This window comes from Nannobrachium achirus, assembly GCF_963921795.1.
Source record: "Nannobrachium achirus genome assembly, chromosome: 24".
Classification (NCBI taxonomy): Eukaryota; Metazoa; Chordata; class Actinopteri; order Myctophiformes; family Myctophidae; genus Nannobrachium; species Nannobrachium achirus.
Genome location: NC_137831.1, coordinates 39,164,314 through 39,185,403, shown reverse-complemented (window position 1 = coordinate 39,185,403; position 21,090 = coordinate 39,164,314). Strand labels below are relative to the sequence as shown.

General features: G+C 45.4%; 1 protein-coding gene across 1 annotated transcript in view; it reads right to left on the bottom strand.

The window, feature by feature from the left end:
* The window catches only part of gtf3c3 (general transcription factor IIIC, polypeptide 3), a gene marked incomplete at its 5' end in the record, with an annotated part of 52,167 nt that extends 31,311 nt beyond the window's left edge, over nucleotides 1–20,856 (bottom strand). Inside the window, 10 exons of the mRNA XM_080720219.1 lie at nucleotides 342–442; nucleotides 2,054–2,216; nucleotides 2,674–2,821; nucleotides 4,751–4,916; nucleotides 7,972–8,163; nucleotides 11,553–11,676; nucleotides 11,978–12,079; nucleotides 12,951–13,198; nucleotides 18,312–18,426; nucleotides 20,764–20,856. Coding sequence (XP_080576345.1) covers nucleotides 342–442; nucleotides 2,054–2,216; nucleotides 2,674–2,821; nucleotides 4,751–4,916; nucleotides 7,972–8,163; nucleotides 11,553–11,676; nucleotides 11,978–12,079; nucleotides 12,951–13,198; nucleotides 18,312–18,426; nucleotides 20,764–20,856 — 1,452 coding nt within the window. The remainder of the gene's footprint in view (nucleotides 1–341; nucleotides 443–2,053; nucleotides 2,217–2,673; nucleotides 2,822–4,750; nucleotides 4,917–7,971; nucleotides 8,164–11,552; nucleotides 11,677–11,977; nucleotides 12,080–12,950; nucleotides 13,199–18,311; nucleotides 18,427–20,763) is intronic.
* Between the last annotated feature and the right edge of the window lie 234 nt (nucleotides 20,857–21,090).

The following is a 21,090-nucleotide window of genomic DNA, read 5'->3' as shown; positions in this document are numbered from 1 at the left end:
GTGGTCCGCGACGACTCCGGGCGAAAAACGGCAGAAAAAAGCAATACCGCTACTGACCACTAGTTTAGCAACTTACACGGTATAGCTTTAACTTTGCAATACTTAGAGATAGCTCGGGATAAGCCAACAAAGAGAACATAAAACACAATATTTTTCTATTGGCTTTTTTGACATTTTCTTTGTCTACTCTAAATTGTGCTTATCGTGCAGCTTTCAATTATTGACATAAGTCAAAGCAAATTTGTCAAATTATGTTTTTGGTGTCTTATAATAGTAAGGAATGCGTCTTGGGACAATCCATGAAAATAGGAATTCGTTCATTCTTTCATTCACAGACTTACTTCCAGGGGTTTGAAGATCTGCTTGTGTATTAGACAGACCATTAGTTTGGCCCTGATGTCCACCGGCACAGTCTCTGGAATCTCCACCTCCTTTATTTCCCCTGGAGATGGATATGATACATCTATAATTTGCGATAGCATTATATTATGTGATAACACACGCCGGTGGTTAAAAATCATTCTGTACCAATTCTCCATTTTCATACCAACAATGTGTCCACTTAATGTGTACTTGACTGAATGATTGATTGATTGAATACTTTAATACGGGGGTCTTCAACGTTTATAGGCCAAGGAGCCCCTTAGCTGAGAGAGAGATGAAGCAGGGACCCCCAGATTCCATATTGTTTCATCGTTTGACAGCACGATCATCAGTGTATTTTGGATTCATGTCAATTGTGTGTTCTCAGATATTTAACCACTTTAACCACTCAGATATTTAACCACAAAATAGCCGATCTACAAGCTTGTAGATCTGCTATTTTTTGGCTAAAGTTCTCAGAATATGGACGCTAGGGTTCAAATGGTTAATATAAAAAAGGAGAAAAAAGGTTTCTATCACACAAAGATTTGGAGGACCCTGTAGTAACTCTGAGGACCCCCCCTAGGGGTCCCGGACCCCCGGTTGAAGACCCTTGCTTTAATAGTAGCACAGATAACTTGAACTTTAAATATATACAGTATACAGATATTATTTACAGGGTTCCCACACATTTTTACCAATTCATTTCCCAAACTTTTCCAAAACTTTTCCAGAATATTTAACCCAATTTCCAGGACTATATAACAATAATTCAGCTCAATAACAGGTCACTTACTCCTATGCGCAATGCCCAAAGACAGGTATGCCAGTGGTTCTCAACCTTTTCAGGCCGTGACCCCCGAAATATTCATGTTTTAACTGGGGACCCGTCACCCTGATGAGCACTAAGAGTTGAGGAATTTTGTATAACACGGTTCTATTGTGAAAATAGCCGATCTACATGCTCACATCGGCCCAATTTCGGCACAATTTCTGCCTCTAATATTTGACAATTTGGCCCATGTTTAATTTGTCATTTCAGAGGTATTAACAAAATCAATAAGCAAAGACAATGCATAGCTATTTTTTCCAGGACCTTCCAGGACCCTTGATAAATTCCAAAACCTTTCCAGTACTGGAAAAATATTGTTCTAATTTCAAAATATTTCCAGGAATTTCATGACCGTGGGAACCCTGTATTTAACTCATTTAACGCTGATCCCGAGTATACTTGTGAAAAATACTCGAGTATTTAAAGTGCCGATCCCGAGTATACTCGCGTAAAATACTGTATAGAGTAACGCCGGCACCCTTACCCTACGGTCCGTTGTTAAGTCCTGGCACGATTGGACTCGCCGATTCATCATCATCATCACGGATCCACGTGCACAAAATAGTAATCCCTTAACATGGAGGCCGACGGTAGATCTCATCTTTAATGTCCATTTTCTCCAAACAACACTTTTAAAGCCAAGGATGGCATTAGATTCTCGCTACAATAACGTAATAACAAAGGCAACGATCGGCCATTTTAGCAACGGCATGGGGTGACGATCGCTTCCGTTGAATGACGTCATGACGTCAAACCGGAAGTGTTTACGCTATGGACTTCTGGCCTTCAAAATAAGAGAATGGCAGCGTATGGAGCCTTCATGTCTGGAGCACTAAATGGGTTAACAGGGCCACTCACCAAGAAGCTCTTCTTTCACCACTTCTTCTGCCGTTGACTCCGTGGCCTCCTTGTCCTCCTCATCCTCCTCCTCCTCCTTCACACTCATCTGCTCCATCTGCACGGAGGCGTCTGCTGTGCACTCATCCCTCACCAAGACTATACCACAGAACTGAACCAGGGTCTAGGGGGAAAACACACGCACACGCACACACACACACACACACACACACACACACACATTCTACAGATTTTGCCCTAAAATCACACAAAGCGGTACACAGTATCTCTATTACAATGCCAAGTCTGAATGGTAGCCAATCACTCCCAGCACCTTAAATTTATAGAATATCGTCGTTGTCGTTTGGAAACCTTGCATGTCAAAAACCGTTGGTTTTGTATTTATCATCTATAAAATGTGCTAAAATAGTGAAAACAGCCGATCTACAAATGGCTACCGAATGGCTACCATTGCCTTCTAAAGTGTGTATGTATGTATTATCTCCTAATTTAGGGAGTCTTACTGGTTATAATTTAGTAGTATGCAGAAGCTAAATATTCTAATAATATTCAGATTTATCCAGTTTGCTTCTCTGTCACCCACCCACGTACACAGACAGACACACAAAGGCGTCCGTTACCTGCATGGCCTTGGTGTGCTGGCGGTTGGCGATGAACAGCTCGGCGGCCATGTTGGTGAGCTCGTCTGTGATGAGGTCAGGGTGTCTGCCCAGGGCCTCCTCCATCACGCCCAGTGCCGACGGCAGGTCATTGCTCTCATAGTAACTCCTGTGCGCATGTGTGCAGACCCAGCAAACGTTTTTAGGTATATTAGACATCTAATATACGTCTAAACTTATACTAGACGTCTAAGTTTATACGTATAAAAAATGGTCTACCAGAGGTATAGATATGCAAGTTTTTTAAGTTTATACCTGGGTCAAAAGTAGTGAAAAAATGCAGAGCATCAGAACAGAACTCAAGCACCAGAGGCATCAGTTTTTCACTACTTTTGCCGGCCGTTAAGTTCAGCTTTTCACTACTTTTGCCGGCCGTTAAGGTCTAAATATAGACGTCTATTAGACGTCTAAATTTAGACCCAGGTATAAACGTAGACGTCTATTAGACGTATATTAGACGTATATTAGACGTCTAGTCTAAATTTAGACGTCTAAAAAACGTGCATATCTATACCTCTGGTAGACCATTTTTTATACGTATAAACTTAGACGTCTAGTATAAGTTGTTTAGTGGGGACACACAGCGTGTCAACACCAGAACATCTCATTACTATTAGGGCTGTCACAATTATGACATTTTACATGACGATTAGTTGTCACCGAGTAATTGCAATTAACGATTTAATTGTGTTTTTGTCGTTGACAATTACATTTCTGTTTGGCTTTTAGGCTTTGAAGTTGCACATGGTAGATATGACACGTAACCTAAATATACAAAGACATCACATATTTGACAACTTTATAATTAAAAAAGAACAATAGCAGATCTACATGCTCACAACGCCACGCAACGCGAGGCGCTGTGAGCATGTAGATTTTCACAATAGAACCGTGTTATACAAAATGTAACGCCTCAACTCTTAGTGCTCGTCAGGGTGCGGGGGTACCCAGTTAAAATATCATTATTTTGGGGGTCGCCGCCTGAAAAGGTTGTGAACCACTGTTCTAAGACATGTATACTCTATGTCAGGGGTTTTCAAAGTGGGTGAGGGGGCACCCTGGGGTGCCGTGACGGCAGTCCAGGGGTACCGCGAGATCATTTGATAATATTTGGAATTTATTTGGACACTTGAAGAAATATTTAGTGTCATTTTAAACTTGAAGTACAAAGTTATTTTCAGTCAGTTCTCGCAACATAATCACTAAAATATCGTCACTGTCAGGCAGAAACCTCTGTCGCACAAAACTAGTGAAAACAGCCGATCTACAAGCACACTGTGTGTTTTCACTATTCACTATTATATGTGTTTTCACTATTCACTATTTTAGCACATTTTATAGATGATAAATACAAAACCAACGGTTTTTGACATACAAGGTTTCCACCCGACAATGACGATATTCTATAAATTTAAGGTGCTGGGAGTGAAAATTATAATGTAGGGGTGCCTCGGATTAAAAAAATATATATTTATAGGGTGCCCTGAGACAAAAAAGTTTGGGAACCCCTGCTCTACACCTCTGTGAAGTTGGCACCCCATATGATGAAAACATATAAAAATTGTGTAATTCTTTAGTGCTGAATTGTGCCCTAAATTTTATAATTTGAGCTGGTATCACTTCTTAGTTATTCTACAAAACACCACTGTTCTGCTCCTATGTTCTACCATTATCTCTATCGCATTCTGCTGGCCATACCACTGTAATGCTGCTAAATCTGCTAATTCATAACCATATAAATATGTATATATATAAATATATATAAAAACAAAATTGATGATTTCAACGGCACAAATTAGAGCACATCCAGCACTAAAGAATGAGACCCCTTTTTCCCGATTTGGAGACAAACAATTGGGGGTGCAAGGCTCAGCAAAACTATAACTTAGAATATCTCAAAAATGATACCAGCGCAAATTACAAAATTCACGGCACAATTCAGCACTAAATAATGACACCATTTTTATATATGTTTTCATCATATGGGGTGCCAACTTCACGCAGGTCTGCTCTACGTGTCCCTCCTCCTCCTCCTCACTTGGCCATGTCTTTGGACAGCTGGATGAAGTCCTGTCCGCTCTCCATGGGCAGCAGCGAGAGGATGCGGCGGTAGCCGTCCATGCACTGCTTGTGCTCTCCCAGCTGCATGTAGAGGTTGGAGCGCTCCCACAGGAAGCGCACGTTGGTGGGGTCGTACTTGATGGCTGTCGGGGCGGAGCAGGGATAGGGAAGGAGCTTGTTGAATTTGTATTGATAATGAGCACCTTATCGATCCTGCTTATTGAGCCGGGCTTTTATCGAGCCCACTATTGAGCGTTTTCTAATATTTGGTGGAAAGACGAGAGACAACAAATTCTGAACAGCCAGTTGTTGTGACTGAGTTTGTGGCTGACCATCATCTATGAAGATGACAATTGACAAAAGTAACAAATATTATCGTTAAATATCATTAAAACAATCATTCATTAGTGTGCAATAAGTGTTAAATTACTTTATATTATGAATAGTACTGTAATCATTTCTTGATCGCCTCTTGTCTTAGTAGTTTAAACATGACGTCATGGGCCGCTATGCTCGATAACAAGCTTGATAATCCCAAAGTTTATTGATACCGGGTACTCAATAAATTTGTTATCGAGTTTGTAGTGGACCCGAGCTCCATCCCTAATATAAGTAGGGATGGGACGATAATCGCTATTATTGTTTATCGTGATTAAAAAAATCACTCACAATAATCGTATCGTGGAGATTTAATTTACTGTGAAATCGTCCTCCCGTCATGCACTGGGATCATTTCAACTTTTATTTGCCGAGGTGCATATCCGGTACCACTTAAACCCTCTAGAATTGGTAAAACGGACCTGTAAATAACGTACTTGATACAGTATATATATTTCTTTTTACTCCGAATCTCTTTTTTTTTTTTATCGTGACATGACATTTTCCTATCGTCCCATCCCTAGGGTGGAGAGATTGAAATGAGACTGTGAGCAGTGGAGAAAAAACCCCACACTATTTGAGTAAGATCGAGTCCCATGCCAAGATTAGCCGATCTAGAAGCTCACAGCGCATTGTAGTTGTAAGCTTGTAGAGCTGCTATTTTCTGGCTTAAAGGAGTATCGGTAATTCACCCCAAAATGACTTATTTTCGATCAATTACACACCCCATGAAGCCTTGAATTCATGGAGATTTTTTATTTTAGTTTTTGTCATTCTTGAGCCAATAATTTGATGACCGGGCATAGACTTTAAAAAAATATGGACAGTGGAAAGCCATTGGTTTCTATGCTGCGCAAATAAGGCTTTTTTGGCCGTTGGATGGATGCCGCCATCATTTTTTTAATGGAACCAAAGGAATGCCATTGGCTGCCAACGGTCACGTGCAACCGCAGGGATACATGGGACATTGTCTTGAGCTTGCTGAAAATAAAGCACACCAAGAAGAACTATCACAAGCCTATGATCACAAGCCCCTCCTAAAAGCATACCCTGCTATAACATCAAATATATAACATAAATTGGACCATAATTTTCACAAAACGCATATCATGGTGATTCAAAGTTCGGGAGAAATTAATGGAATCCTATGGAGAACATGTTGCTTCTGGTGCCAGAACAGAGCAACTAGCGGCCAATCATAGGAACTTTCAGTTCCGTGTTTGTTTCATTTTAAATCGGGACAACTGGCCCCCTGAGACCGGGTCATCATCAGTCAATAGGAGGCTCAGTCGGAGACTCTGCAAGTCTTCTACCGGAGACTCCTCAACCGGTTATCAAATTATTGGCTTAAAATAATCTCCCTGAATTCAAGGCTCCATGGGATGACATTGATAGAGAATAAGGGATTTTTGGGGGGTAAACTACTAACTCATTTACCGCATCTCCCGATACTCCCGAGAAAATCCCTATGTTCCTCTCTGCCGGTCCCGATAATCCTGATACTTTAATATGCTTTAATCGCTATAAAACATTAAAAAGTGAAATGTGACCGGAAATTTCCGGTCTGCGTAGGATATGGTTTCCATATCCAGTCGGGGCGGGACCATGGAAGCGTTAGCTTCTGTGTAAACAGTAGGAGACGGAGCTCAGCGCTGGAAAGGTATTTTTTTCAATCAGATTTTTTTATTTGAAAGCTGTGATCGGGTCCACACACGCCTGGTACATGATCCGTGCACAGATGGTGTGCGATGTGCACGCACGTCCCCACGTTAAAAGGTAAGGACGACCGGCAGTTAACCCCTTACAGTCTATGTGTAAAAGACAGTAAATGAGTTACTGTAAGTGTTAGGGATGCCCCGATCAGGGTTTTTTTGCTCCCGATCCGATACCGATCAAATATTATTGCTTCCGATTCGATCCCGATCTTTCCCGATCCGATCTTTTGGCAAGGCATTAAGAAGAAAAAAAAATTCTATTCATTCTATCACTTGGTTCTCAACCTTTTCAGGCCGTGACCCCCAAAATAATCATATTTTAACTGGGGACCCCCGACCCTGAAGAGTTGAGGAAGTATATTTTGTATAACACGGTTCTATTGTGAAAATAGCAGATCTACATGCTCACAACGCCTCACAACGCCTCGCAACGCGAGGAGTTGTGAGCATGTAGATCGGCTATTTTCACAATTTCTGGCTTTAATATTTGACAATTTGGCCAATGTTTAATTTGTCATTTTAGAGGTATTAAAAAGTCCTTAATTTTTCACTTTCGAAATGTGCAGATACCCTCTATACACTTAAACTTTATGTTGATTTGTTTACTGTTGAGAGAGAAAACAATGTTGCACATTAAGTTAATCATCTGGGGACCCCCCCAAAATAATTTGAGGACCCCCCTGGGGGTCCCGACCCACAGGTTGAGAACCACTGAGCTAGTTGACAGTGCAGAGAGACATAATTGCCTTCCTTTGATCCATTAGCAAGGGGCCAATTACTACTTATTGGCATCAGCTGCCAGCTGTACACAGAGTCTGACACAATCACCTTCCATCTGCAGTGCTCTGTCTGTCTCATTTCTCCAAAAGCCCTTGAATATGATTGAAAATGATTAAGGATTACTGTGATTATGGTAAGCTTACATTTCATATCGCATTCACCTTACCTGTAACTTTCAGTACTCCCAGAAAATATTTTTTTTTTTTTTCCGATTTTTTTTCCCCGATCTCCGATCTTATAAAAACGGCCATATCGGCGGCCGATCCGATCACGTGATCGGGATCGGGCAACACTAGTAAGTGTGCATGATGTGCCTGTGACCTACCCTTGCCGTAGCACACCACAGCCTGGCGCGTGTTGCCCTGCTCCAGAGACATCTCCGCCAGCTTGATCCACTCCTCGCAGTCGGAGGGGTTGAGGTGAGCGGCGATCAGCCCGAACTGCAGCGCCTTGTCCACGTCCTCGTTGTCCTCGTAGATCATGGCCAGCGTGGAGAAGGGCTCGTAGGCCAGAGGAGCTGCAGAAAGGATAGGTTAGGGGAGATAATCTATAGCAGCTGATTTGGTAGCCTTTTATCTGATCATGTTAGATTTTATCTAGGCCAGGGGTCAGCGGCGGCGGGCCGTATACGCAGACTACGCACTCTGCGTAGGGCCCCGCCGACCAAAAAGGCCCCCCACCGCCCCCTCCTCAGCAGAAAAGAACTAGTGCTGCATGGTTAATCGTTTTCAAACCGAAATCGCGATGTGAAATCCCGGTGATTAGCGAATCGCAAAGGCCACGGTTTCTCTGCGAAGTAGACTTCCCAAGCAATATGGAGACGTTTTAATTTTTAAAATCCCTTCATAATTGACTTAAGCAATGATCAAATCAAACTGTGGTGACTTTCTTTGCTTCCGCGCATCTCCACACCGCTGAAAGAGAAAGTGAATGTGATGTTTTGGCACAGTGGCCACTGTGCAGGAGCGTGGGAACAGCATGGGAACTAGGGGTACTGCAGGTGTTACAGCACCCCTATGGGGAAGTTTTCATTTTTTATTTAAATAAGAAAAGAACAAATCAAACATAGCAAAAATACATTGCCTGTTGTTGTCGTTTTGTATTTATTCATTTATATATACTTTTTTATATATATATATTAGGGCTGGGGATCGATTAAAATATTTAATCGAATTAATCGCACGATTGTCCATAATTAATCACGATTAATCGCAAATTAATCGCATATTTTTTATCTGTTCTAAAACTACCTTAAACAGATATATAATACTCATATCAACATGGGAGGTAGACAAATACCTAGTTTATTCAAATTCTATATGAGAAATAGGCTTACTGTCCAGAATATTCGAGAAAATGTTTCCATTAGGACAGATTTAAATTAACTTTTATATATTTAATCACTTTAACCACATCATCCCTATTCTGGGGGGAACATTCACCAAAAACAGCTGATCTACAAGCTCACAATAAGATGCGTTGTGAGCTTTTAATCTTTTATTTTGTGAAGAGTTTGTGTATGGAAAAATTACTCAAGTACAGTGCAGCGTTTTACAAAGCATAGAGGCTCTAGGTTTAACTGAAGTAATATTGATAGGCTACATTTTAAATATTATCAAAGTATTCTGGGGCAAAATGTGCGTTTCCATTAGGACAAATTAGAAATAAATTAACTTTTTACTTGGCATTTAATCACTTTAACCACAGCATCCCTATTCTGGGTGGAACATTCACCAAAAATAGCCGATCTACAAGCTCACATAAGATGCGTTGTGAGCTTGTAATCTATTTTGTGAAGAGTTTGTGTATGGAAAAATTACTCAAGTACAGTGCAGCCTTTTACAAAGCATAGAGGCTCTAGGTTTAACTGAAGTAATATTGATAGGCTACATTTGAAACATTATCAAAGTATTCTGAGGCACCGCACCCTGGACTGGTGTTACGATTATGGCACCCCTATTTCACTTTGATAAACCCTGTTATTATGTAGACACTGTGATGGCTCGTTGGTAGCCTTAGATTAACAATACATTAACATTAACGTGACGACGCCACAAATTGCGGTGGTATTGCTTGGAGATTACAGGCTATAGCTCGCTGAAGATGTGTGGCACAAGGCATTATGCCCATCCAGTTCCCTGGCCCCTGCGATCATGTTGTGTGCACTGTCAGTGATCAGCAGTTTGCTGACTTTATTTTCAATGATACACTCTCCGGCTACACGCATGGTGGAGGCTTTGGGGCAGACAAGTTCCAGGGCTAGTAGGCTAGTAGGCTACGTCTGAAGCTAACGTGAAGCTAACGTCTTCATAACAGTCAGCCCATGCAACAGAAGCCTCCACTCCCCGTCAAAATAATGCGCTGTGTTCTCGAGAGAACTGTGATTACTGAGTGAAGTCCAATAGTCTCCAATGAGTGCAACCGTGGTTGTCTGTCTGTGTCTGCCCCTGCCTGTGTTCCAAAACCTCCACCGCTCTGACTGTGACTGTCTGTGTGACTCTCTTGTTTACTACTGCGCGTCTCTGAGGCTGCATTCACTTCCTGACTACGGGGTGCACCGAGGCTCAAAACTCACTGCACCGGGGGGCAAAAATCACCGCGTTAATCGCACGTTAAAAATATTATCGCCGATAAAAGGATTTTGCGTTAATTAGTTAATATCGCGTTAACTTCCCCACCCTTAATATATATATAAAAATATATAGCCTTCCTGCGCCCGCAGGAAGGCCCCATAGCAGAATCATGCTTAGGGCCCCCATGGGCCCAGAAACGGCTCTGCCGGGGGTGTCCAAAGTGTGGCCCGGGGGCAAATTGCTGCCAGAGGTTGCTTGTTATATGGCCCACCGCTTCAATCATAAATTGATTATAAACGTCCCCCCAGCACTCTCAAACGAGAATATTTTCCCAGAGTAAAAATGTCCAAGATTCCTTGTTCCCAGTTGTCTCATTCTGAATGGGTCAAAAATGTAATACATTTGTTTACCTTGCACGTCTGGTTACATTTGTGAATGTGAAATAAAGCTATTATTGTCTCCACCAGCCGAAGGCTGAGGGAGAGTACGTTTTCCCCTCCGTCCGTCCGTCCGTCCGTCCGTCCGTCCGTCCGTCCGTCCGTCCGTCCGTCCGTCCGTCCGTGCGTGCGTGCGTGCGTCCGTGCGTCCTCGCAGTTTGTGAGCAGCTAATCTCAGTCACCGTTGGCCCGATCGCTGCCAAACTGAGCACACACACTCCCTGGATGCCAATCTAGAACCTCTGCCCCACATTTTTTAAATCAGCCTCATGGTGGCGCTATAACAGGCCGATTTGTGTGGTCTGGTGGAGACCTGTGCTCGGAAGAGCACTGCTTCTAGTTTTACTTGTTATTTGTGTTTTGTTCAGAGCACACACCTGGCAAAAGACCGTTGATATTAAATATTGATGATGATAGTTAAAGGAGGACTTCACTTGCCAGGTTAAAACCAGACTGCACTCAACACCACCCCCTGGTGGTAGAACGAAGTGTGTGATAGAGTCTGGTTTATTAACCAGGCAAGGACTTCACCACTTTTCAACCTGTCTTCATATACTGTAGGTCCTCACTAATGTTCATGATAAAATAGCACATTTCTTTCCCTACTCAGTCTGGGTCTCATAGGAGAGCTGTGGGTGGGTCAAATCCATCCACCAGTGACATCATCAATGGGGAATCCAAGCTAATAGAAACTGCAGGCTTTCTATTCCTGAAAAGTTGCAATGTTAAAGTGGAAGCCATTGTTCTCGCGATAATAAAAATCTAAATATGTTTTTCAAAAATACTGAAAAAAAGAAAACTGTCAAACACGCACGCGCACGCACGCACACACACACACACTCACACACGCACACGCGCACGCGCACGCACACGCACACACACACAGAGTTCCTTACCCTGCCTGATAATCTCCATGCACATCAGGATGGCATCGTCCTTGTCTCCTCGGGCATAGCGGATGTTGGCTTCACCCATCAGGCCCCGCAGAGCCCGGGGCAGCTTGCTGCGGTGACGACGCTCCTGGACACAAACACACACACACTCATTGCGTGAGTTTAAAGAAAATAGCCGATCTACAAGTTCACAACGCCTCGCGCTGCAAGCTTGTACATCGGCTATTTTTGGCTACAGTTCTCAGAACATGGCCACTAGGGTTCAAGTTGTTAATATAAAAAGGATCGGGAGATTTGGAGGACCCCTTCTGGTAACTCTGAGGACCCCCTAGGGGTCCCGGACGCCCTGTTGAAGACCCCTGATCTAGATGTTATTTAGGGCGGAGTTGTCCTTTAACCTCGCCAACAGCATCCACTCTGCTCCTCACCTTCTGCATCTTCCTGTTCTCGCGGTTCAGCTCCATCTCCAGGGCGAACACGTCCCCCACGCTCGGCTTCTCAGCTCCCTCCTCCTTCTCAGACACCTCCTCCTTGATTGATTGATTGAATATTGTATTAGTCACAATGAACAACACCATAATGTACAGAAGTCACTTTTAACATATGGGTGACTAACCGGTCATTTTGACCAATTTTGAGATCGCAAAGTGCAATAACTCTCCCCGTGAAGGTCTCAGAAATTTCCCCTTCCATGACTTTTCCTAAATATTCAAGACATATGATCTCGTTCTTTTCCCTTCTGAAACGTTTCCTAAGTGTGAAATAATATACATTTATACCACTCTGACTGCATTTACCAGTCAAATTGACAGGTAAAATTCTCTCCCTTTCTGCCCAGGAGAGCAACACCTCCTCCCCTGCTGCCAGCGGGGGTTCTATTAGAAGACAATAGAACCCCCGCTGGCAGCAGGGGAGGAGGTGTGAAGTCCTACTTACTCTTTGGCCCAAAAGGGGGAGATAATTACAGGTCATTTCGACAGATAAATGCAGTCAGAGAAGAAGTGATTGTTTTCAGTCACCCGAGTGTTAAAGGGGCCCCACCATGCTTTTCAAAATATATATTTTATATAAATATTGGTCCATAATACGGTTTTATACAGGTTGTAGCCTAAACAACCACTTGGATATTTAAATTTCATGTTCTGTCTGTCTCTAATTCCAAGCCATTTCAGATTCTCTAGGGGGCCCAATAGGAAATAAGCCCCTCTGTGACATAAACAAGGGCCCGATTTTAAAAAAGTACCGTTCAGACTCGCCCATTCAGAAAATCACTGAAATGAAAGGCAAGGCTTAAGTGTTTTTAAGTGTTTGGTCAGGTATGCGGGCACTGTGGGGGTTCAGGGCAGGTTTGCATTGACTATTTTGAAAGCCAGTCCCATTTTTAGTTGTTTTAGTCAATACCTCCTCCTCCTCATCTGTGTCCTCCTTCTTCTTCTTCTTTCTCCTGCTTCTCCCACTCTGCCTCTTGGGCCTGCACGCCACCTCCTTCTCCTTATAGTCCTCGTCCTTTTCGTCGTCAACGTAGCTCATGGAGTCCGACTCGTTGTCCCCCTCCTCTTCCGAAGAAGACGGCTGGTGGTGCATTCTGTCTTCCAACATGGAGGCGAAGGCCAGCTGGACCACAGGGCTGACTCCCTCCTCCACGTTGCCTAGGGTAGAAAAGAGAAAAAATAAAAATAATGATAGAGAAGAGATGGAAAGAATAGAGAAGAGATGGAAAGAATAGAGAAGCGAAGCGTAAAGAATATCAGAGGGAAGAGAAAGGGAGAAGAGAAGTTACAATTTAGTCATTTGGTTGGCCAAAGATTTAATCAGATGTTGTGGAAGTGAGTGAAATGAGACGAGCAGACGGAGTATGGGAGTCTCTGATCTTTACTTCCAAAACAATTCAAGTTCAAGCACAGGTACAAGCACTTCCTCATGAAACCTCGTATCTCCTCCCATCACCCCACAACCAGTGTCCATTCTGAGGTGAGACACCTCCATCTAGTGTTCACCACACAGGCCCCCCCAGAACGCTCAGAATTGGCATTACATGGAACACATTAAACATTTTACCAACCCCCCAAAACAATACTACACCCAGTGTCAATAGTCTTTTTTAGGAGGTCTGACAACCCGGCCAAAACTACTGTACTTCACAGGCAACGTGGAAAGGGCAGGGGTCAGGGCAGGGGGGCGTCCCCGCCTCCGACGCGGAAGGGTAGGGGCCTCCATGGATGGAGAGCATGAGACAGGGGCAGACTTGGGTGGCCGGCCGCGACGTGGGGGCTGAGCCAACTCCACCGGCTCGTCTGGGATCACGTGAGCAGGCTTGAGCCGATCGACTGATATCTGCTCCTTATTCCCCCCCATGTCCACCACAAAAGTCTTTGGGCCTGCCTCCAGGACCCGGAAGGGCCCGTCGTAGGGAGCCTGCAGCGGAGAGCGGTGAGCATCATGGCGGATGAATACATAGCTGGCAGCCATCAGGTCCTTCGGAATGTAAGATTGGGGAAGGCAGTGATGTGTGGGTACTGGAGCAAAGGCTCTCGCTGCATCCTGGCAGGCAGACCGATGAGCTGTAGAGGACCACGGGGTCGAGGAACCCGGGAGGAACTCCCCAGGGACCCTCAGCGGCTGACCAAAGACGAGCTCTGCTGAAGAGGCCTGCAGGTCTTCTTTTGGGGCCGAACGCAGCCCCAACAGGACCCACGGCAGACGGTCGATCCAATTGCTGTCAGTGAGAGTGGCCCGGAGAGCAGCCTTCATAGAGCGGTGAAAACGCTCACACATCCCATTAGCTTTTGGGTTATAGGCCGTGGTACGGTGGAGTTTCACACATAGTCTCTCAGCCACCACGCTCCACAGCTCGGAAGTGAACTGAGATCCCCGGTCCGACGTCAGGTCCAACGGCGTGCCGAACCGGGTCACCCAGCTGGAGATGAGCGCCCGAGCCACCTCCGCAGTCGTTGTAGATGACAGGGGAACCACCTCCGGCCACCTGGTGGTCCTGTCCACCATGGTGAGGAGGTGCGTGAAACCCTGGGACGGGGGAAGTGGGCCAACTAGGTCCACATGGACATGGTCGAACCGCCTCTCAGGGATGAGGAACGGCTCCAGGGGGGCCTTGGTGTGACGGTGTATCTTGGCCCGCTGACACGCCACGCAGGAGGCCGCCCAGGCCCTGACGTCCTTCCTAAGGCCTGGCCAAACGAACTTGGCCCCCACCAGCTTCACAGACGCCTTTACCCCCGGGTGTGAAAGGGAGTGTATGGCATCAAACACCCGGCGGCGCCAGTCCGTTGGAACCATGGGGCGTGGCTGGCCAGTGGAGACGTCGCAGAGGAGGGTGGCGCCGCTGTCGTGGAACGCCACATCCTCCAGTCGTAGCCCGGTCACAGCTGTCCTGTACGCCTGAAGGTCTGTGTCGGTGAGCTGGTCAGCTGCCATAACTGCATAATCAATGCCCAAGTGCACAGGGCTGACGTGTGCCCGGCGGGAGAGGCAGTCCGCCACCTGATTGTTTTTGCCGGCCACATGCTGAATGTCTGTAGTGAACTCCGATATAGCAGAAAGTTGACGCTGTTGACGCCCTGACCACGGCTCTGTGGTCTTGGCCATGGCAAAAGTCAAGGGCTTGTGGTCAACAAACACAGTGAACTCCCGGCCCTCCAACAGGAACCTGAAATGACGTATGGCGAGGAAAAGGGCCAGGAGCTCCCTGTCGAACGTGCTGTACTTCCTCTCGTTGTCCCGCAGCTTCTTACTGAAGAAGGCCAGAGGCTGCCAGGCGCCCGACACCCACTGCTCACACACCGCCCCCACTGCATAATCGGAGGCATCAGTTGTAAGTGCTATGGGAGCCGCAGGAGACGGGTGTGCCAGCATGGCAGCGCTGGCAAGGGCCGCCTTGGAGTCCTCGAATGCCCTGATCCGCTCCGGGGACCAGTCGACATCGTCGTTGTCTTTCTTCCCTTTCAGCGCCTCATACAGGGGGCTCATCAAGTGAGCCGCGTGGGATATGAACCGATTATAGAAATTAACCATCCCTAAGAACTCCTGGAGAGGCTTGGTGGTGAGGGGGCGGGGAAAATCAGCAATCGCCTCCACTTTGGCAGGCAGAGGAACAGCCCCCTGGGGAGAGACATGGTGGCCTAAGAAATCAATGGCCAGCAGGCCAAACTGACATTTGGCCGGGTTCACAATAAGTCCATGCTCGTTGAGCCTCTGGAACAGTTGTCGCAGATGCCCCAGATGTTCTTCTGCAGATGTGCTGGCCACTAGGATGTCATCGAGGTAGACGAACAAAAAGGACATTCCACGCAGCACAGAATCCATGAGCCGCTGGAAAGTCTGCGCTGCCCCTTTAAGGCCGAATGGCATCCGCAAGAACTCAAACAGTCCAAACGGGGTGATGACAGCAGTCTTGGGCACGTCGAGCGGGTGGACCGGCACCTGGTGATAACCACGCACCAAATCGATCTTAGAGAAGATGGTGGCCCCTGCCAGGTGGACGGAGAAGTCCTGGATATGTGGAACCGGGTAGCGGTCATGTGTGGTGATATTATTTAGTCGACGAAAATCACCACACGGACGCCACTTCCCGTCCGCCTTGGGGACCATGTGGAGAGGGGAGGCCCAGGGACTGTTGGAACGGCGCACAATGCCGAGCCGCTCCATCGTGGCGAACTCCTCCCTGGCTATTGCCAGTTTAGCAGCATCCAAGCGGCGCGCCCGTGCAAAAACTGGCGGCCCCACCGTGGGGATATAATGTTCCACGCCATGCTTGGCGACAGCGGCAGAGAAGGTGGGGACTGTCAGAGCAGGGAACTCGGCAAGTAGACGCTGGTACAAATCCCCTGTGGCGAGCATATTGGCCAGGGCAGGCGGCCCGGGCCCCCCCAGTGTGCACGGGTATGTGCCAAATGACACAGAGTCAATGAGCCGCCGGTTTGCAACGTCAACTAAAAGTCTATGAGCACACAAAAAATCGGCCCCCAGTATTGGCACGGACACGGAAGCAACAATAAAGTCCCAGCTAAACTGATGCCCATTGAAACACACAGTCACATACCTAGTACAAAATGTACGGATGGCAGTTCCATTAGCCGCATCCAGCGGTGGTCCATGTGCGCTTCCCAACGTGTCCGCGGCAGATGCAGGTAGGATGCTCCTCTGCGCGCCCGAATCCACCAGCAGGCGCCGACCAGAAAACGTGTCCTCAATAAACAGCAGCTCATTGATGACGCCAGCGCTCATAGCCGCTAACGAGCGCCGGCTCTGGCGTTTCCCTGGTTACCAAAACAGCATGGTGGAACACAGCGCTTTGCTTTGGTGCCAAAACGGCGATGATAATAACACAGTCCGCTGTCATCATCCCTCCGCGTCTGTTCCCTGCGCTCCGACACAGCAGCCACCGCTGGATCCGAGACAGCAGCCGCAACGTACTGGCGAGAGGCCAGCAGTATCCTGTCCGCTTCCTCCGCTAATCCACGGAAATCCTTGGTGCGCACGAGAGGAGAGATGGCCAGAGCCGTGCGCACTGGAGTCGGGAGTTGCCGCAGGAACAGTTGTATAAAGAGAAACGTAGTGTCACCTGAACCCAAAAGTGCCAGCATGTTCTCCATTAGTTCAGTAGGTTTACTGTCTCCCAATCCGTTGAGTGACAGCAGGCGATCTGCGCGCTCCTCATCGGATAGCTGGAACAGACGCAGCAGCTGCACTTTGAGAGCGTTGTATTTTCCGTCTGCTGGCGGCTCCCTCAGGAAACCCATGACGCGGCGGGTGGTTGAGGAATCCAACGCGGCGACGACATGGTAATACTTGGTGTCATCCACCGTGATTCCTCGGAGGTGAAACTGTGCTTCAATATGTTGAAACCACGGGGCAGGATCATGTTGCCAAAACTCAGGCAACTTGATTGTCGCCGCATACACGGCCGGAGCCACGACAGGAGCAACGTTCTCTCCGTTCATGTTCTTAAACTAAGCGTCAAGGTCACCACTGTGGAAGTGAGTGAAATGAGACGAGCAGACGGAGTATGGGAGTCTCTGATCTTTACTTCCAAAACAATTCAAGTTCAAGCACAGGTACAAGCACTTCCTCATGAAACCTCGTATCTCCTCCCATCACCCCACAACCAGTGTCCATTCTGAGGTGAGACACCTCCATCTAGTGTTCACCACAATGTATTGTAATGACTGACACACACACACACACACACACACACACACACACACACACACACACACACACACACACACACACACACACACAAACATAAATGTGGGGGTTATTAACATTTATTAAAATGTAGTAAAAAGATACCACTCAACCACTAATGATACCACACCTGTGAGGTTAGTTCAGGCACTCAAGAGGTTAATAGGAGATTTTCAGCCTAGAACAGGTGTTTTCAAACTTTTTTGACTCAGGGCACCCCAGTAAATAACTTTTTCATACATGGCACCCCTGAATTACACTGTTAATTTTTAGAATCTTACATTAGCAACGTAAATATGCACATCCTGAGATACGGTAGGCTAGGTCACGGAGCAATATCCATTTCCATCAGAAGTTCATTCAGAACTCACTGAAAATAACTTTATACTTGGTGTCAAACCACTTGAGTTGAAACCCAGTTTCCCTATTCTGGGGGGAAGGTTCACCAAACAGGTGAAGATTTGGCCATAGATGGAAAAGTAACTCATCAAGTACAGTGCAAATAAACACACATAAACACACAATCCTCCAAAGCCAGGGGGACTGGTTAGTGCTTACCTGTTATCCCCAGGCTTTGGCCAGAGGTCGTGGGTTGAGCATCAGCCTCCTCCCCATCCTGCCCATCCTGCCCATCCTGCCCATCCTCATTACCTGAAGACTGTCTCTTTGATTCCTGCCACCAGAGAGAGAGAGAGAGAGAGAGAGAGAGAGAGAGAGAGAGAGAGAGAGAGAGAGAGAGAGAGAGAGAGAGAGAGAGAGAGAGAGAGACTTTAATTCAGTAAGTCACTATTAACTGATGCATATCACTGTTATCATTGTGTCTCATTGTTTGTTGCTCACTTGTTTTCATTATTGCTATATTGCTTGTTATTCATTATAGGATGTATGCTATTCACTTGTGACTTGTTTTATGTAGATTAAAACATATTTTATTGTGCCTATAAAGCATTTTGAAATAGAAAGAGAGAGAGAGAGAGAGAGAGAGAGAGAGACAGACAGACAGACAGACAGACAGACAGACAGACAGACAGACAGACGCAAACTGGAGAATTAATCACACAATGTTATGTGAAATATGACTTTAATTCAGTAAGTCACTATTAACTGCTGCATATCACTGTTATTGTCTCACTGATTGTTACTCGCTTGTTTTCATAATTACTACATTGCTTGTTATCCATTAGGATGTATGCTATTCTCTTGTGACTTGTTTTATGTAGGTTAAAACATGTTTTATTGTGCCTATAAAGCATTTTGAAATAGAAAAGAAATGAGAGAGAGAGAGAGAGAGATGTTCGAGGACAGTGGGACTGAAATGAGTCAAATTACACTGTCTAATTAAGTGTGCCTGCCATGCAATGCAAATGGCAAAACACTTATAGTACAGTGTATCACACTCAGTGATGTCATTACGTGCGCATCCCGCATCAAAAACTCATTCAAGTCGCCCAGGGACTCATTCATGTCATGGTCCTGGGGTCCCGGGGATGCGCCTCCATTGGAGTCCATGTTAAAATAATTTACTTCTTCTACTTAAGTTGCTATATTAGTTTAGATAGTTTAATTTGTTTTTTAATGTATTGTGTAAGATAAACACTGTAAAGATTTATTATCAGTTAAACCTGGAACAGCTAAAAACTATTTTCACTAGTGGTTCTCAAAGTGGGCTCCTGGGTCCTTGAGGGAGTTCCAGGGGGTCCCCAGATAAATGATAGTTAGGAACCAAATAGAACTTTATGGGTCTGTAACTCGGTGAACAAATGGAACCAAATGGACCTGTTCCATTTGTACTCTAGTATTTTAACATTTAATATAAATTGGGGTCCCAGTGATATAAATATAATTAAATGGGTGTCTGTAGCTTAGTGTATTTAGAAATCCTAGTTCTAAGTTCAAACATTAGCCAAATTGTAAAATAAATATAAGAAATAGGCAAACATTTTGAAAATAGCCGATCTACAAGCTCACAGCGCTCGAAAACATTGTATTGAGGACTCATAAAACTTTTCTGGGACCCATTTGAATGACCACCTGTGGGTCCCGGGACCCATTACATTGAAAACCTAGTAACATCACTGCACACTGTACCTCAGGGGTCTTCAACAGGGGGTCCGCGACCCCTAGGGGGTCCACGGAGGTACTGCAGGGGGTCCGCGAAATTATTGGTAAAAAAAAAAAAAAAAGATTTCAAAAAATGTTTTTTTTTTTTTTTTTTTTCACATTTATGTTAAAAAATAAATCATGATTCTATCCATTTTGAATAGCTTGAATACATGATTACTATGCAATTGACAGATTGTTCTCAGTTAATAAGTAGTATGTTTAGAAATGGTAGTGGTACGGCCCACCCTGCTCGCTGTAACTTGTACATGTTTAAAATAAAAAATATGTCGTAGCCCCGACCCCCCCACCCTACGAGGTGGTAGGGGGTCCCTGCTCCATCTCCCCATCAGTTTGGGGGTCCCTGGCCTGAAAACGTTGAAGACCCCTGCTGTACCTTCTTCATGTTACCATCATACTTAGCACGGAAACATACTGTATCTGACTGTCATGTTGACCATGGTCATACTGTACTTCACGGTATGTCATCACACTGACTGTACTGTACTGTACCTTATGGTATCACACTGCAGTGGTTCTCAAAATCTTCCATGTCAAGGACCCCCACATTGACACTTATTAGCCTGCAGACCCCCATTTGAAAAGATATGCCAGGGACCCCCATAAGAGAAGATTTTTTACGGTTCTAGCTGTGCTAATTCAACCGTTTTAATTTCAATGCCCCCCACTTTGACATGCATGGCTATGGACCCCCATTTAATGTCATATTTCTATCTCTGAGACCCCAATTGACTGTAGGCTGTAATAGCCTATGGTAAAATCTATACGTTAGTTTAACTCTGAAAGTGTACAAATGGAACAGAGTTACAAGAGACCCATAGGGTAAATTTGGTTCCTATCATTTAGCTAGGGAGTGGGGGGTCCGGGGACCCCCCGGAATACACAGTACCTTCGTCTCTCGTTCTTCTCTCCTTTTGTCGAACTCCTCAAACGTGATCCTTCCCTCCAGATAGTCTATGAGTTCAGCGCTGAACCCAGACATGATGATGATCAGATCCCAGTCTCCTCACGAGAGATCGATGTTCACTTCTAACTCTGAATTCATAGAATGAATCTAACTATGTGGGCTACCAATACAACGAATAGACGTAGCCTTCAAGGCAGTGCACGCAGCTAGCAACAGCCTACCTTAGAAACGGATAAGAATCGTGCATAATAATGCATATAAACTATGATTATAAAGACTGCTGATTTGTAAAGCCCACTCGTTTGACAA